This window comes from Arachis ipaensis, chromosome B1 (assembly GCF_059453495.1).
Source record: "Arachis ipaensis isolate K30076 ecotype BB chromosome B1, ASM5945349v1, whole genome shotgun sequence".
Taxonomy (NCBI): Eukaryota; Viridiplantae; Streptophyta; class Magnoliopsida; order Fabales; family Fabaceae; genus Arachis; species Arachis ipaensis.
This window is the reverse complement of record NC_142436.1, coordinates 149,106,968-149,121,985: the sequence shown is the minus strand read 5'-3', so window position 1 is coordinate 149,121,985 and position 15,018 is coordinate 149,106,968. Positions and strand designations below refer to the sequence as shown.

Here is a 15,018-nt window from a genome sequence, read left to right as displayed (position 1 = left end):
TTTAAACGGGACTGTCTCTCTATTTAAGCAGTTCCTTGTTTTGTTTCTTTTGTTTTTCTTTGTTTAATTTATTTCAGTCATCAAAAAAATATTATACCTACATGGCCCCAGCCTACATGAACTCCGAGACACTATCAATTTGACGCATCTCTGATATTTGGACAAGGAGGATACACAATATTGATATTAATTAATTCTCAACTACAATTTACAGCAACAAATATAGCAATTGGCTAATCACAATTTACACAAGAAAACTGGTTAAAGACAATTAATGTGTAAAAAACATCCAACTGAATTTGGTGGCAGGTGGCAAGTCAAAATCATGATTTGGCTACTGGCTACAAAAGTTGTTGTGGGCCCGATGGATTGGGCTTTAACATAGGACGTCTGGGCCCACATGTTCACTTCTGTTAACTTAAGCTTTTAATTAACGCCAATTAATTATAATTTAAATGATATAGTCTCTCATTTTACACTTAAAAATTTCGAATTCAAATTTTACTCGTTGTAATTGATTGAAAAAATCTCTTAGTTGTTACTGTAATATATGGTAAGTGTGTGAGTGTGTTATGTAATATTTAAAAGATAAAAATTTAGATACAATTGATTTTATTTGAGGTTGATAACTAAAAACTGTTAAATAAAAATTTAGTCAAAATCATTTAAATCATTTAACGACTCTGAATTATCAATTTTACGTGAAGTCTGTTACGGCCAAATTTAAAATGGGTTATCTAATCCATTTGACTAAAAAAAACCCTTTTAAGTGTTTAACTGTTGAAAACTTATTTCGACGAAAGAAAACAAAAAATATAAAAAGCTAGAGAGATCCATTCCGATTACCGCAAGTTAGTTGCTCGCAATTTTCGTTCTCTTCACGTTCGGTTCATGAATTAACTCTGAGGGGGTAATCTAGATCAGGCGCTGCAATTATTGCTATTACCGTCACATGAGATATGGTATGGGGATTCAATTTTGTTTCTGTAATTACACTCATGCTTATGCAAATTCTTAATTTTAATTAGCAAATTGGAAATGAAGTCTGTGGTTGTTGTTAGGTTTATCACTCTAGTTTTGTGAATGAAGATGAAGTCGATAGCGCTTGTGGTTGCCCTCTACTTCCTCTCAAGAGCCACATCAAGGGACCTGCTCCTGTTTCAGATCAAGGTTTTCACAATTCTTTTCTTTGATTGTGCTATTAAATTGCTGTGATTGTTCAGAATCTGAGATTCATGCTGTTGTTGTTGTTGTTGTTGTTGTTGTGTGTGTGGTGCAGATAGAACTGATATAGTGGATGAAGCCATAACCTTCTTCAGAGCGAATGTGTTCTTCAGGAACTTTGATATCAAGAGCCCTGCTGATAAGCTTCTCATATATTTGACATTCTACATCAATGTTGCTCTCAAGAGGCTTGAAGGTTGCAGAACTTTAGCTGAAGGGACAAAAGCTATCATCAATTTGGGACTTGAGAAGGTTCCCGTCCCTGGAGAGTCTGGATTTCCTTTTCCGGGCCTTCTTCCACTTCCTCAATCACATGAGGAAGCAGGTCAATCTCTTGTTTTCATCCCTTATATTAATGTGAATGTGTGATAGCTGAGCTGTTCCTTTACCTTTATGTTCCTATGGCCAGATGTATAAGCGTATATATCGGAACATGTTGATTTATGGGTGAAGTCAATTAATTAGTGTGCTGCCTTATTTTTGTGATATATTCTATTCAGTTGCTTGCTGATGATTTGGTAGAATAGAATCTCCACATGTGCTGCCTTACTTCATTTTCAACTCACATGGGGAAATGTGTTTGCATATGCTTTAGTGTGTAACATTGTTTACAAAACAACTTGTATCACTGCCTCATCATTTTGAATCCAGGAATTACGGTAAATATTCAAGCAGGAATGCCAAGGTGACAATCAACTTGGTAGCTTGGATTTCTAAGTTAGTTCTGGATGGTTTATAATAAAAACGAAAATAGGATCCACTATTATAGTTGAAGTCTTGGGCAAAAACAAGTATCTGCCATGTATTAAGATATTTTCCTTATGAGAATGAAAGTAACAATTTGGGAATAACAGAAGAAGTTGCTCCTCCTGCCGCGGGCAGGGTGGTATGCAGTGGTTTCGGTCATGCCAGAGATCAAGAGCTGCACCATCAGCTAGTTGTGGCAGCATGGGTACCTGTAAAGGCACAATGGTAGAGAATGGAATATTTTGTTGAATAGTTAGGCTTGAAGGATAATATGCCTAAAGGTCTGTAAACCCCATAACAGAGCTTGGCATATGTACTTTGTCCCTGCTTTTGCATGGCGGCAGGGATTGTACTAGCATCATCTTGAGTACAATGCTGTATAAGACTCCTTCCTGGGTTCATATGTTAAATCATAAGTTAATCAGGTTTGTTAGATTCAATGTTCATGTGTGTTGGTGTCAGGGCATTGGGCCTCACCGTTGCAGCCACTAGGACCTTTACAGTCGAGTAGGCATTTCATAACTTGAGAATACTGCATGAGCCGTAGTTAACTAAAGGCTGTTATCGTCTGGTTTAGAAAGGCTTGTTTTAAATAGTTCTAAATTTTAATTGAGTCGTGTCTATAATCTGGCAGTTGGAAACCATATTTTGTAGTGGTGCTAAACTGGGAATGGATCCTCTCATTTTTTTTCTCAATTGTTTTGTAAAGTGTGATCTCTCACCTTACACTCCTTAAGTGAGTCCAAGAGAAAACATGTGATAGAAGATGTTGAATGGTGAAGATCACACTTTACAAAACAATTGAGGGAAAAAAAACTGAGAGGATCCATTCTCGTGCTATAGTGGTTAAACTTTCGACCGGGGAAAGAAAGAAAGAAAGAGAGGGAGGGGGGGGGGGGATGCTGCTTTCTAAAATTGGTTATGCGAATACTTCCATTAACTAATAAAATTCCATGACTTAAACTGTAAACTCTTGACTTTTATAACACTATGCATGGTTTATTCTCTCATATATCGTGTATATTTTTAATGATGCCTTTTCCTTGAGAGTTTAATCAAACGGATTTGTGACTATGTGCTCGTATTTTCAAAGACCTGATCATCTATAATAACTGAACTGAATGCCATGGCTTCTGGTTTTACATTCATTACGATTTTAGTCAGATATTTATGGGTGCAATTGCAATTTTAGATAAGTTATTTATAGATCATATTTATATATATCCCTATGTTCCAAGCTTTGTGATTTCTTCAAATGCAGAATTGTTCAGGAATTATTTGAAGCAGATAAGGGAAGAAACAAGTGGGAGGTTATTGAGCGTTGCGTACAGGCCTAATGGCACACCAAATAAATGGTGGTTGGCATTTGCAAAGAGGAAATTTATGAATACAATTATTCCTTGAATGGTTGTGACACAATGGCAGTGCAGGAATCATAGATTCAGCCTTGAAATTAACACTTACAAACACTTTTGATCAATTATATATAATGAATCTTTAGGGGGTAATGTTGTATGTTTCGATTTTGAATATATATGCATAGTGATACCTAGGTATAGCATCATTTCCTTGTCACATCTACTTTGCAAAATTGCATCCCCACTATAAAGTCACTGATTGATAATCATAATCAGGCTATGGTCCCAACTTTGCTTGTGCTTGTGGTTGTCGTAATGCTTTACTTTTGTGATGTCTTTTTGTCCATTAATACAAAACTGTATCAGTTACACTTAACTGGCTTAAGTTTTAATTATTTCAGGGTTTTTTCATTTTACATATATACGGTTGCTCACTTGTTATACTCGTTTCACTTTTTTCTGTTTTGGTTGATAACAGTAACATTTTGTTATATCTATGTGTGAAAGTGACTACGATTTATATTGGAAACCTGCCTCTAGCTTGAATTTTTTTATTAGGACATTAAAATTGGAAAATTTTTAAATAAAAAATAATTGCATAATAGAAGAGAGTAAAAATGGATTTTTTATTTAAATAAATAAAATAAAAGTAATAATTACTGAAATAAATGTTTTTAAAAATATTTACCGATTTATATTTCTCAGTCATATCTCGTTTACAGTGTAAATGAGATATGACACGTCAGCTGCAACGTGGCTATCTCGTTTACACGGTAAACGAGATAGACCCTTATCTTGTTTACACTGTAAACGAGATAAGAGCGAACGGCGCCTATAAGTATAAGTCGTTTACATGCTGTTCCTGGACCCCATTTTGACTTAGTCAAACTCTTTCTCCCCTCTTTTTACCCTTTCCTACTATATTTGAGTTCGATACGGTGATGGCACGCCAGGCGGGGAACGATCGGGACATCAACAGACTAAACGAGACGTCGCATTACGCCGGGGCGGCCGACTTCGAGGTTAGTTGCGTTATGTTTGATTAATCTAAGTATGTAGATATTGTTAGGGTAGTTTGGTAGTGACAAGCACTGAGTAAAATGCTTTAGGGATTGGACTGTAGGATTAATTTGGAACAATATTTGCTTCTGTAAGATTGGTATGACTTAATTAAGATTTGCTTACCGACATAAGTAATTTAAAGACATCTGTAGAGTAGACACATGGTAGTATGTTCGTAAATAGTAGTAGTACTTTGTTCTTAAGTAGGCTACAAAAATTTATTATTATCTCTTTATAGGTTAAAAATCTTTTTTTTTTTTTTCGTTTCGTAGAGGTCTCGCTTTCTATTGTCCCGACGAGTTAGCCATACCCTTACTCCACCGGACGCCATCGTCTCGTATCTGGCTGAGGCTGGATTCGGCGACACAGTGCCCCTCAGGGACTTCACATTTGACAATTCCCTGATTTCGGCACTCGTGGAGCGATGGCGTCCGGAGACACACACGTTTCATCTCTCGTGGGGTGAGGTCACTATCACCCTGCAGGACGTGGCGTATCACCTAGGCCTACGTGCACACGGGAACCCCGTTGGGGGGTGCCTTCATGACTTTGGTAGGTGGTACGGCACAGAGACGTGGGCCATGGTTGAGCAACTGCTTGGTGTCAGGCCTCCGGTGGCGGCACAGCAGGCTGTGCAGAGGAAGGAGTCGTTCACGCTAAAGTTGGTTTGGTTGCGTGATCGTGTCCGCCAGATACCCCCGACCGACAATCCTGAGACCCTCCGACAGTATGCCCGATGCTATATTATGTTACTGATCGGAGGGTATTTGTTGACAGACAAGTCCAACAACCTGGTTCACGTACGGTGGCTACCGCTTCTCCGGGACTTCGTGCCTCGCGGAATGTAGGGCGTTATCTTGGGGCTCTGCTGTGCTGGCCTGGACTTACCAGTCACTCTGTTTGGCGGTACAGTGGGGTGTCACGGACATCGCCGGTTGCACTCCGCTACTGATGAGTTGGATTTACCAGAGATTTCCTCAGTGGTGTCCACCAGATAGAGGAGTCTACCAGTATCCGCTAGCTGCAAGGTATCCAAATATTACTTTTTCATTTCGCGTTAAACATTGTTGTTAATTCGCATGGTTTGTTACTTAATGAATTGTATATATCCCTGTTACTGTCAGGTTAGTTGGACTGCAGCAGCAGAGTAGGGATCAGCACCAGGCCAGGGTCCTGTACTGGAGGGTATCGATCGACTGGTTACGGTTCGATGAGATTAGTCATGTAATTAAAGATTTTTGTTATTTTAAATACTTGCTGTGTTGTAATACTTGTTATTTTGTTACCCAAATTTTTGTTCAGTTTGCATGGAGGGTATACGATGACCCTGCGTTGCAGGCCCTGTGCCCGCACTGGTTCCGTGAGGAGGAGGAGTGGGGTACATGGTTGTCGGCTGTTCCACTGGTGTGCTTCAACATTGTCCGGTTTCACCACGTTGATCGGGTGAATCAGCAGTTCAACAGGGAGCAGCCAGTGCCAGGCATTCCGGTGAACCTTGATAGGTATGAATGGTGGTTAATTTCTTCAAAGTTATACATTTGTAGTTGTTTGTTATTCTGATAGTGATACTACTTTATTTACGTAATGTGTTTAACAATAGGTATCTGACCACCACTGGTCATGGTGAGGATGTCTGGTGGCCGGAGCGACTCCAGGAGTGGTACGACGGTTGGAGGCAGAGGTTCGAGCCCGGTCGCAGGATTATCGTCCACCATACGTTTGACACTAGGCCTACCAGTAAGTACTACGATTGGTGGCATGGGGCTTGCCGTGTGAGGCATCTATCGGGGCAGGAGGTTTTGGAGGACCCCAGGCTGGTAGAGTTGCCCCCCGACGTCCAGCCCACTGCTAGCCAGCCGAGAGACGATCTGACTCTTCCGAGGGGCATGCCGGATTGGAGGAGACGTGCGAGGGAGGTTAGAGAGGCCACTCACTGACCTGCTAGGAGGGAGCGGGGGCAGAGAGAGCGTGGACCAGGTGAGCCCATCAGGAGGGAGAGGGCCAGGCCTCAACGGGCTAGGGGTGACGCAGAGTCGAAGGAGGTGGCGGAGTTCGACCGTCAGGAGGATGAGGGAGACGTACCAGTACACAGTGTCGCTTCACCTACAGGATCGACTCCTCCACCTCCTCCCCCTCCCTCGGGGCAAGGAGCGTGTCATTCATCCGGTTCCGGTGGGCAGCAGTCTCGACCAGCTTGGGATACTCGTCCTGCACATAGGTCGAGTGTACGGAAGGACCACCGCCACCGTGTCGGCGTGTCCCACCTCTGCAGAAAGCTCCTTACTTGCTCCACCATGATCCTCCCATGGATGTTGGGATAAACAAGCACAACTATGTATGGACTACTGGCTATTAATGTCTTGTATTTGTGAGAAATAAGAGACACAAAAAGGATAGAAAAAGATTATGAAGAATATCAAGGGTTACACATCCTTTTATAGCTGTTGGGATAATACTCCATGTATCTCGATTACAATGTAAACGAGATAGCCACGTTGCAGCTGACGTGTCATATCTCGTTTACAGTGTAAATGAGATATGACTGAAAACGCAAATCGATAGATTTTTTAAAAATATTTATTTCGGTAATTATTATTTTTATTTTATTTATTTAAATAAAAAATCAGAGTAAAAATGGTGTATTTTGAATTTTTTTATTCAGAGAGTAATTCTACTAAATTATTGTTTTTGGTCACAAAAAGTGGCCGAAGCCCACAGGGTAACTAGATCCAAAGACGACTCGAAAATTTAGAGTTTGTTGGCCCAAAAAAAGAAAATAAAAAAGAAGTAGAAGAAGAAAGAAATCAGCTCTAAAAATTAGTGGATAAAAATAAAAGAAGGTCACAAGTGGAATTTGGGAAAATAGAAAATTGTTAGGGGCACTTCCAGAAGACCAGAACGCGCTTCAGACTCAAATCTCAATTATCAAAATAATAAAATAATAAAATAGGGTTGGGAGTGGAAGGAAAGAAAAGTTGGGGGGTGAGAATAACAAAAAAGAGGGAATCGGATTGGCGTACACAAAAACCCTAAAACGGTGGAGAAAGAGGGGTTTACTGTAACCAGATTCGGACCGAAACCCATTGACTCTCTGCTTTCTAGCTTCAGCTTCACACTCTTTTTGCCAATGGAGGTTCTTCAGCTTCAGATTCCTTCTCTTCTGGCCCACACTGTCCTCGCTTCTGCCCAATCTCTCGCTCTCGTAATTCATTCCTCTTTCTCTCTCTCTTTAGAATCTTGCACTTTTCAGTCACTTCGAACCTCATTCAATCATTGCTGTTTCTAACAATTTTTGGTTCTTTGTGTTTTTCATTGTTTCCATGTGATTTGCTTAGTTCAGTAAGAACAAAGAAGGAATGGTGGATTTGTTTCCGTGTCTTATCTTGTTTTTAGTACCTATGCTAGAAGTGTTTCCGTTTACAGTTGTGTTTCACTTTCATGTAACTAGATTGAATTTAAGTGGAACTGCTTACCTGTTCCCACTTTTAGCTACCGGGTTTTGAGTTTTGGGCAATTCATGATGTGTTTTGGTGCTTGCTGTAAGTCATGACTAAATATGCTATTAGATTTAGATAGATGCGTTGCTTTTAGTTTATACAAAGTGTTATTGGCATATTCAGATGTTGCATTTCACTCGTATGTGCATGCCTGTTGTTGCATTTTCGGCCTCTATGCTGTAAAATTTGATGTAGTTTGGGCTTTCCATTCTATAGCTTGTAAAGGGGGTACTTCTTGTGCTTCATTTTTCTCTATATTACGTGTACAAAGGTATTCATGCATAACAGCATAAAGGAAATACACAACGCATCAATTGGAAAGAACAATTTTCCACTTATTCCTTTTGCTTTTCCCTTCCTATGGGGTTAAGAGTTTAGAGTTTATATATCAAATATGACCTTAGCAGATGCAAAGTTTTCTATTAGTTTCTTTATATATCAAATATGACCTTAGCAGATGCAAAGTTTTCTATTAGTTTCTTTGTATGTTGTATACTAAAGTGGATCTGTCTGTCCAAAGTCCCATTGTGAAGATTACAGAGAAAACGGATGACAAACAATTTCTTCTTGGATATGAACAATTCTTAAAACTGCATTAGTAGATTTAAGTTTGTGACATAGAATTTCATCCACATATGCATGCCATAGCTTCAGTTTATCTTAGATGTGTTTGTTGAGTATGAACTATAATATACTTGTTATAATCTGTTGCATTGAATTCAGTAAACATCTTTTGTTTTACTTCTGTCTGATTTTTCCCCTCAGATTGGATATCTGCTGAGGAGTGTCAGTAATTCGGCATCTTCAGATTTGACTGATGCAAGGTAAGCATAAATTCATGTTGACATTGAAGATACTGCAGTTGTTTTGATATAATAATGTTTAACTTAATTAAATATTTTGACATATATTAAATCTTGGTCAGGTTTCCTTTAGAAGACCTTCGTGAGAGGAAACATGCTTTCCTAGAAAACAAGAATAGTGAAACAGATGAGGATGAGGATGATGACGACGACGATGATGAGGATGCACATGATGAGGATGATGATGGAGAAGAGGAATATTCAGGTGATGAAGGTGACGAGGAAGGGGCTGATCCTGAAGATGATCCTGAGGCTAATGGTGCTGGAGGCAGCGATGATGGGGAGGATGATGATGACGATGATGGGGATGAGGAAGATGATGATGATGAGGGGGAAGATGAGGAAGAAGAGGAGGAGGAAGATGAAGAGGAGACTCCACAGCCACCATCTAAGAAGAGAAAGTGAATTCAGAATTGTATTAGTAGGAAATTGTATCTCGGGGAATGGATTTGAGTCGAGTTTAGTGATTAGGACAGAAATTAGTAACCTTGTTGAGTAAACCTATCTTGCTTTATTAAAATGTGAACGATTATTATTGTTATATTAATATTTCTCATTGGTTCTAATCTGCTTCTCGTTTTTTGTTCTTAGCGATTCTAATATGAATAATTTGCTTGCATTCCGCGTGATTTCTCGTGCGCTTTTGAATATCTCTTGTCTGAATCTTGGTATGTAGATTCCGAAGAGCTTAGTGAGATTCAAGATGCTTTCTGATTTGGATTAAATCCTCTTATTTGAACTAAATCCTCATTTTGGTCCTGTGCCCGATTATTCATTTTGGTCTTTGAAATTCAAAACTATTTATACTGGTCTTCCAGATTTAAGTCCAGACACTAATGTAGTCCCTTGATTCTTTCCGGCGATGACTAGACAAACGGAATGCTGAGATGGCACCTCTCTCCCACGCTGGATAATGAGTAAACGACGTCGTTTATCCTTGACATTCAAACAAGTCATAAATGTCGTCGCTTTGTATACGAAGGGAGAAGAAACAATGGAGACTCAAAATAAAGTATTCTTTTTCTTCTCTATCACCGCTATTCTTCATTTCTGACTTGTTTGGGCGCCAAGGGTAAACGATGTTGTTTACTCATCATCCAGCGTGGCAGAGAGGGTGCCATCTCAACACTCTGTTTGCCTAGTTATTGCCGAAAAAAGCCGAGGGATCATATTGGTGCCCGGACTTGAACCTGGAGGACTAGTATAGATAATTTTAAATTTCGAACCTGGAGGACTAGTATAGATAATTTTAAATTTCGAGTAGCAAATTAAGTAATCGCGTGAATCTCAAGGGACCAAAATAGGTATTTAGTCTTCTTATTTGGTTCCAAATATGCATTTTCCACCAATTCTAAAAAGAAAAAAAAAAGGAAGGGTTCCGAATAAATCCCAATTGGAGTATTAAAATTGGAGTTTAGAGATTGTCATGATAGGGATAATACGGAATAGTGGCCAAAGCTAATTTAAGGTCGCCGAGCTTTCTCTTCAAATTTTCTAATATTATGACTGCTTTTTTCATATGCTTCTCTTTACATCTTTCATTTCTTCCTTCTCATGATTCTGGTATCCATACATATTTTAATAGTTTAATTATTTTATTAGTTTTTATAGTTTTATCAAATTATAATTAGGTTCTTATACTTTTATTTTTTTAATTAGGTCTCTACACAATTTTTAATTTTATAATCAATCATTTTCGTATAAAAAAACATTACAATTAACGAAATATTTTTCTTAAAAACATTGTGGTCAATGATCTAATTAGGTTGTTAATTGTGGATACCTTCAATGTAAAAAAATATTCTGTCAATTCTAACATTTTTTACATAGACAAAGATCTGATTACAAAATTAAAAACATTGTGTAGAGATCTAATTGAAAAGAAAAAAAAAGTATAGAAATCTAATTACAAATTTGGTAAAATTAAAGACCAATGTAATAATTAAGAGGAAATATAGGGAGCCAATAGAATAGTTGTACAATGTGTACAATGAAGGTTTAGGATAGTATTAGAGATATAACTATTAGTGTTGCCTTTTTTCATTAGCTTAAACTTTTGGGATGAGTGGTTTCATGACATGGTATTAGAGTTCTAGATCTGAAAAGTCAAGAGTTCAATCCTTAGTGAATCCCAAAATCAGCTTACTCAATAATTAAACCTATTTTAATCTAACAAAAGCGTAAGAGAAATCTTGATATGGATAAAATTAGAGAACGCAGGGATGAGCTTCTTCATTCCCGAAACAACTAAGCTTTGATACAATTATTAATGTTTAGTTATTTTTGAGATATGGAGAATTTTACTAATCAATCCGCGATTACGGGGCAACTAGGTTATCAGTTAGTCTTATATTATTTTTCTTCTAATGTATGTTAATTTAGTTCCCCAAATCAAGTGGCCTGATCTTAGATATCATAACATCATTCATAAAAAGATAGATTACTATAGGATAAATTTACGTGATGTATGTAAAACCAGATTATATTGCTTCGTTTACCATAAATAAATAAATAAATGGAACAAAATCATAGTGTTTGCATGTGTCATCATGTGCCACACATGCATGATTTCTTCCATAGCACAAAGTACTTCATCATGAAACGTGACATTTTGCACAAAGCTGAAATCCTTCACTACATAACTACATGCATGTGATTCATTCAACCAAGTAACGTTATGGGGCGTAGATAATTAATAATTTAATCCCTAATAACGGTAATTTGGATGGATTAATTACCCCTACGTTACCAAACTTCTCTTAAGTAACTCATCAATTAATTATATATATATAGTTAGCCAGAAACTTGCACAAATTCTCAATCGCAATGGCTTTGAGTTTGACGAGAATGGTGGCAGTTGGAGCTGCATGCATGTTGATTTGGGCTCAGATTGGGCTTTCACATGTGGGCCTGGGCCAAGCAGATCCCGGAAAGTGCCTCAAAGCATTCTACAACACACCAGAGTGTGTGTCTGCAGTCACAGAGACACTGTTTCAGTTCCAAAGAAGCAGCAATTTAACACAAGCATGCTGCAATGCTGTCACAACGCTTTCCGATGATTGCTGGTCGTTCGTGTTTCTGGGATTTCCTTCAATTCCCTATCTCAAATTTCTTAAAGGCATTTGTGACTTTCAAAAGGGAAATGCTAAACCCTGAAGCATGATTATCATTCATCATTCATGACCATTATAAGTAAGTTACATATATATATTTGAGGTAATGACCAAATCAGTACCCGAAAAATTCAAACGCTGATATTTTGGTACCTCACTATTGTTATTGACAAAATGGTCCTTAAAAGATTTTAAAATTTGACAAGCGTATCCACGAGTTCACCGGAGCACATTTTCGGCAAGTACAGTGCTGACATGGCCACTGCGTTTTGATGACATGGCAAATATCCCCCCAACCCTAATTCTTCTCCTTCCCCCTCCCCAACGCACTCCCCCCTTCCCCTTTCTGAATGCATTCTCCCCCCTCTCCAACCCTAATTCTTCCTTCCCCCTCTCTAACCCTAATTCCCCATCTCCAATGCACTTCCCTCCTCCTCAATCCAAAATCCTCCTTTCTAAACCCTAATCCCCTTCCCTTGCCTCTTTGAATTCTAATCCCCTTCCCAACACAGTGTCTCATACTCTTAACTCACTCTCCCCCAAAACAGCAGTAGAGCTCAACCTTCTCAGTCTTACAGAGCCAGTGTCATTGACACCGCACTGTCGCCATCTCGTCGTCGGGTCTTCTGCGTCCGCCAGTGTCTCTTTCGTAGCATTGCGATGTCTGCACGCCTTCACCGCTGTCGTCTTCACTGCTTGTATTTGCTTACTGCTATCCCCCAGTCGTTGCCATGCCTCCTCTGTCTGGGTTCCATCTTGGTGTCTGTATTAAGTTTTATTTTATTTTATTTTATTTTATTTTGATTATTGTATATGAATTTGTTTCTGAGTTTTATTGTGATTAATCTTTTTGAATGATAATTTAACCTAAAAATTTGGGACAATTCATGATTTGGGGCAACTCTGTTGATGTTGAGGTTGTTGTTGCTGTGAATGGTGGTGTTAAGGGAGGGAGAGGGAAGTGTGCGTTGGGAAAAGGGGAGTGGTGGAGAGAGAGAGAGTGGTGGAGGTTGTTGTTGCTGTTGATGTTAAAGTTGTTGTTGCTGTGAATGGTGGTGTTGAGGGAGAAAGAGAAAGTGTACGTTGGGGAGGGGCTTGTGATGCGGCGGGGACTGCGATTAGGGAGAAGTGTGCGTTGGGGATGGGGGCTGCGACAGGGAGGGAGAGGGAAGCGGAGGGAGTGTGCGTTGGGAGGGAACTTTGGGGGTGGTTTGCCAAGTCACCAAAACACGGTGGCCACATCAGCACTGTGCTTGCTGGAAATGTGCTCCGGTGAACTCGTGGATACGCTTGTCAAATTTTAAAATCTTTTAAGGACCATTTTATCAATAACAATAGTGAGGTACCAAAATGTCAGCGTTTGAATCTTTCGGGTACTGATTTGGTCATTACCTCTATATATTTTTTTAAAGAATAGCTCAACACAAAAGTTGAGCAAAGATGACAACAACTTAAAAAACCAAACAAACAAATGAACAACAAATGAAACAAACTTAAAATATTTATGTTAGATGGGTATGTAACTATGTATGTGACAAATACCAATCTCTAAGTTGGGAATAAAATATTAATCAAACTTATGAATGTTGGAACAGAAAAGATATTGTTGTAATGCTTGTTTGTTTTTCATATCCTACTTTTATCTTTATGTTTTTCAAATCTTTTAGCTTGTTAATAGATTAATAATCCTTTTTAAAATGGAGATCTTTATTTTCTTCTGTTTTTTTTGTCATTAAATTTTTTTATATGAGAGGATAAAGCAGCAGATAGGGACGGAAATATGCGATGAGGGAGGCCTCGCCCCAACTATTTTTTAAAAGAAATAATAGTAATAAGTTATTAAATATGATTTAATTTATTAAAAAATTTATTTAATATTTAGTTTATTATAAATAAAAGTTTAATTCAACCTAAATATTAATGATTTCTAATATCTAAAAAATAAGTAATAATATTAAAAAATAATTGAAAAAGATATTATTACTAATATTTTTTAATTAAATAAAATTTTTTAAATTTTCATAAAGTGGATTCTTTTTCTTTTTGTGACCATCCTTTTTGTTATAACTGAGAAATTTTTTTTATTTATGAATATTATAAAGAATAACTCAAAAACAAAATGAAAGATGAATTTCTTGCTAATTATCTTTTAATTATATTGAAAAGAAAATTGGCTAAAAAATTTGATACAGATTTATTGTCGATGAATTTTATGATACGAAGAATCGACCACTTCGTTAGTAAAAAGTACACACATATTTTTTGTACTTTAAAACATATTCTCTATCGGTATATTTTGTAATAAATCTTCCATTATATAATTTTTTGTATTATTTTTTAATATTATATATATTATTAGCCTCTCATGATACTATTTCTAGATCCGTCTATAACAGTAAAAAAAAAAAGAAAAAAAATTGACTGTAGGTTATGTTTTATTTATTAGACTAGACCACCAAAAGTAACCATAAAAAATTAATTCGCTGACAAAAGTAACCATAGAAGATCATAACTCTTTATATATCCACAATTGATTAGTTCTGTTAGACAAAAATAACCACAGACACAAGCTATATTCTCATAGTTTTGATTTCACCTTTAATCTTCTTCTCAGTCGTCACATCTTGATTAGCAACACCACATTCATGCTCATTGAGTATTCTAATCAAACACCTTGCCAAACTTTGCTATCCCCGTCATTTCATCAGGCCAAACAAAATAATTGCAATTTACTCTACATAAGCCAAAAAAATTGAAATATCACAGATGCAGAAGAACTCCATACTTGTCTAACTATCATAAATAATGTTCCATACCTTCGAAGAGGGACAACGAATAAACCATCTTCCAGAATTAGTAGCCGTCAAAGATTCCAATAAGACAACATACTCACCTAATGACATCTTTCATCCGGAATTTTCTTCTTCTTCATCTTCGTATGTGAAGCTCCTGAAAATTTGCTTTCTTCACTTATAGTTACTTCTCTCCTTAACTTTGGTCGAATTTTATGAGAATAAATTAATTCAGGGTTCTCCTGTGGAGTAGTTCGTAACGATGGATGATTGTGCTCGGGTATGATTTTATCCTGCAAAAATTGGATTCCAACCAAGAAGAACGAAGAAAATAGTTTATGTATGCCACTCTGTTAAGGCTA

The 15,018-nt window shown here is 37.6% G+C and overlaps 3 protein-coding genes across 4 annotated transcripts; all 3 read left to right on the top strand.

The window, feature by feature from the left end:
* Positions 1-771: 771 nt before the first annotated feature.
* ARPC3 (actin-related protein C3) lies at positions 772-3,705 on the top strand. 2 transcript variants are annotated; one of them, XM_016344057.3, is made up of 4 exons: positions 772-962; positions 1,062-1,170; positions 1,280-1,549; positions 3,233-3,705. In XM_016344057.3, the coding sequence occupies exons 1-4, from the start codon at positions 960-962 to the stop codon at positions 3,373-3,375; spliced, it is 525 nt and encodes a 174-aa protein (XP_016199543.1). In that variant the 5' UTR covers positions 772-959; the 3' UTR covers positions 3,376-3,705. The 2 variants fall into 2 exon arrangements, with proteins under 2 accessions (XP_016199543.1, XP_088358316.1); XM_088502190.1 differs by having other exon boundaries at positions 791-962; positions 3,243-3,476.
* A 1,637-nt stretch (positions 3,706-5,342) lies between these two features.
* Positions 5,343-6,443, top strand: LOC110267286 (uncharacterized). The gene is made up of 3 exons (XM_021112474.2): positions 5,343-5,419; positions 5,516-5,893; positions 5,992-6,443. The coding sequence occupies exons 1-3, from the start codon at positions 5,343-5,345 to the stop codon at positions 6,326-6,328; spliced, it is 792 nt and encodes a 263-aa protein (XP_020968133.2). The 3' UTR covers positions 6,329-6,443.
* Positions 6,444-7,293: 850 nt separating this feature from the next.
* LOC107640534 (uncharacterized) lies at positions 7,294-9,317 on the top strand. Its single transcript, XM_016344051.2, has 3 exons — positions 7,294-7,593; positions 8,654-8,712; positions 8,814-9,317. Exons 1-3 carry the CDS (start codon positions 7,519-7,521, stop codon positions 9,154-9,156), a joined length of 477 nt encoding a protein of 158 aa, XP_016199537.1. The 5' UTR covers positions 7,294-7,518; the 3' UTR covers positions 9,157-9,317.
* Positions 9,318-15,018: the final 5,701 nt, after the last annotated feature.